This window comes from Nicotiana tomentosiformis, chromosome 9, assembly GCF_000390325.3.
Source record: "Nicotiana tomentosiformis chromosome 9, ASM39032v3, whole genome shotgun sequence".
Classification (NCBI taxonomy): domain Eukaryota; kingdom Viridiplantae; phylum Streptophyta; class Magnoliopsida; order Solanales; family Solanaceae; genus Nicotiana; species Nicotiana tomentosiformis.
Genome location: NC_090820.1, coordinates 48,468,698 through 48,471,620, shown reverse-complemented (window position 1 = coordinate 48,471,620; position 2,923 = coordinate 48,468,698). Strand labels below are relative to the sequence as shown.

The window sequence follows — 2,923 nt, the reverse complement described above, 5'->3', positions numbered from 1 at the left end:
TGAGTATGAACAACTTCTTTCATTACGGTTACCTTACAATTATTCCTCGTAGGAAATCTAAATTTGAATAGGGAAACAAGTTAAGAACACCGTTAAACACATAGATGCAAAACAACGGAAAATCCAAAAAAGAAAGTAGATAATTGAACAAACAAATTGAACTCTACATGTAAAGAGCTTCAATGCTAGTGGCTCTTCACCAACCAACCTGAAAATAGAAAATGAAATTTGTCAAAATTACTTGACATGTTTTAAATTTGAGCTCACATTGTTACATTCTCCAAATTTTCTTTTTTCTAGTTGAAGATTCCTCTGCTGATCCATTCTGTGATAATGCAGTTAGTACCTATTTCCCTGAACCTGAAATCAAAACCAAGAAAAGGAAAACACAAATCAATTTTTATGTTGAAGTCATTGTTGTGATAACTTATTGCGGATTTAACTTATATACACTAGCAGTGTAAAAACAAATTACACTATTAGTGCAATTTAACTTGTTGTAACACGTAATATGCTTTAATTTTCAAGTTTATAGAAGTTAAACTATTCTAGTTGCAGAATTGAACTTACATCAAAGCCAACAAGTGATCTGCAGTAATTAGTCTGAGCAGTAAGGACACTGCAATTTGATCCACATTCACTATCTTTAATTGAAATGTTTGATCTATCAAGCTTGATAGACCAAGGGTACTGGTAATTTTGAGCTGTGGAACCAACATGAGAAGATGATCTTTGCATTCTCACAGCCCTTGGCACATTTCTCCCTTCAATTGATGGCCTTCGTCTACTTGGTTGCCTCTCGAATGATTCAGGACGTTGTTTTGGTGCACTGTGGGATCGAGCTTTAGCCATCGAGGACTTAGTATTTGCCATGTAACTTGGATAAAATGGATACTCATTGTAAAGGCATTCTGGTTCTGCATACTCTGAACGAGCATAGGAGAATGGGATTTTTGATGGATCGGGTTTTGACATTGCACTGTGGTATTGAGGGCTGCTTTGGGCTGTGCCATATGAGTATTCCTCAAAATGGCCACTGCAGGCTCTTGGACTGTTATCTGTTATTGCTGATGGTGCTGAAGAGATGTGTTGATATTCTTGATTTGAGTATGCCTTGTGTGTTGAAATTCTGTGTTCTGTTCTTTCTGTTTGACCTTGGTTTGAATAGCTATTTCTACTCTTTGTGCTACCCTTTGATTCACCAATATCCATTTCCACAATCTTGATGTCCTCTTCATAATCCTATGATTCACATTGCCAAAAGGAGCATTAAACAAAAGGGGGCCTATGCCACGTTCATCTTAGTTCTCTTTGTTTTAGTCAAATATAATTGATGCAGAGACTGCATGATATCATTGTGTTTTCAAGAAACAGTCTTAGAGTTTTAGTGGAAGGAAAAAGAAAATGTGAAACATACTTGATATGAGTGCCTAAATTTGTTGTCCTGTGTAGATTTTCTGTGGACAGATTGCCTTGGATTGTTGGGATTTTCATCTTCAGCCATTCTTAATCTTTGAGCTCGAGCTCTAGCTTGAACAGTTACCAATGCTTGCATACATCTTAGAGTGGCAGCGGCCTGTTTCCTCACTAAATGTCCTCTCACCAAAGCTTGCAACTTCACTAGTCCTTTTAGTGCATTCAGCGCTTTTCTTGCCTGCATAGAATTACCAATGGAACAGTTTCATAAAAGTCTAATCTTGGTAGTTAGATCAGAAAGAATTCTCATGATTAATTTTGAAATTTGTTAAGAGGTTAGAGAATTGGTTTTACCAAATAACCGCGGAAAACAGACTGAATTTTGACAGCTGCAGGCTCTTCAAGTGCAGAGGCTCTAGCAGCAGCAGTGAGTTGGATCGCTGTTGCTGCTGCCTTGGCAGCGGCTGCAGCTGCTGATGCAGCTGCAGCCGTGGCAGCTGCCACAGCCAAGGCATGTTTCTTATGGTCATTTTCTGAATCAAGCAATTCTTGTTTTGCTGGTGGTGGTGGGGTGGTGGCGATGATATCAGTGTCATTCAAATCCCTCTGACCTGGTGGAGTGGCTGATGACCTCCTGAAACTCCACCTCTTCTTCTCTTTAGGAGTTGTTGAAGGGACTGAAATTGGTGTTGTTGGTTTCTCATTGCTAGTAGTAGAGATTTGGTGATGATTACTTGTGTTCTTCTCTCCTTCTAATTTGTCTTTCTCTTTATCCTTTTTCCCTGTCAAGAAGCTCTTTATCCACCTACCTGTTTTCCCCATCCTTTTCACAATCTTCTAAACTAGCAGTGCATCATGAAAGAAGCAAAAGAAGAGAGATATCTTGGTAGATGGATGGATAGAAAGCAACCACTGATTGGGAAATGTATGTTTTGAACTTCTCTCTTGATATGTCTATGTCTTCTTCAATGAATGATCAGCAGCTTTCAGTACCAATTTGGTCCGTTTAATTGAAGCAAGAATTCAATGTATATGTCTAGGTGTACTTAAGTGTTGCATTATATCCTCTATGCTTTGCTGTATTTACCACTTATAAAAGTACGAACATGATCAAGTTATTGTCTTGATTCTCTTTCTTTTTTTACTTTTATTTTTCTGGAAGAATATAGGTCATATGAGGAAAAGAAACAGCACGGAAACTCCCTATTGAAGCCAAGTTGCAAACTTGTGGGGAGCTTATGGAATATATTCTTTACCCATTGGTGGATCTTTCTTTCCCGTCGCCAACTTTTACCCTTTTCAAAATGCACCCATTATTAGGGGTTTAGATCAGGATAATTTGGTAACTTCAATTTATTTATATACTCCTGACTGATAGCTATAGTTATTCTATGAAAAGCCATGTGAAAAAAAAGTCAATGAACATGCAAAATCCTTGTAAAGTACTCTAGTCAAGATTGGAAGTAAGTGCTACCCACTAGCTTGTGTTGTTTGGAGAGGGTACTGT

General features: G+C 38.0%; 1 protein-coding gene across 1 annotated transcript; it reads right to left on the bottom strand.

Annotated features, from left to right (window-relative positions):
• LOC104119735 (protein IQ-DOMAIN 19) lies at positions 1–2,433 on the bottom strand. Its single transcript, XM_009631309.4, has 4 exons — positions 1,771–2,433; positions 1,418–1,654; positions 571–1,242; positions 1–360 (listed from the first exon to the last, which is right to left on the bottom strand). The coding sequence occupies exons 1-4, from the start codon at positions 2,236–2,238 to the stop codon at positions 340–342; spliced, it is 1,398 nt and encodes a 465-aa protein (XP_009629604.1). The 5' UTR covers positions 2,239–2,433; the 3' UTR covers positions 1–339.
• Between the last annotated feature and the right edge of the window lie 490 nt (positions 2,434–2,923).

Coding starts and splice junctions, on each gene's coding strand:
- LOC104119735 (XM_009631309.4), bottom strand. CDS start 2,238: ATGGGGAAAACAGGTAGGTGGATAAAGAGCTTCTTGACAGGGAAAAAG. Junction 1,655..1,770: donor CTGTTTTCCGCGGTTATTTG/GTAAAACCAATT, acceptor AATTCTATGCAG/GCAAGAAAAGCGCTGAATGC. Junction 1,243..1,417: donor AATTTAGGCACTCATATCAA/GTATGTTTCACA, acceptor TGTGAATCATAG/GATTATGAAGAGGACATCAA.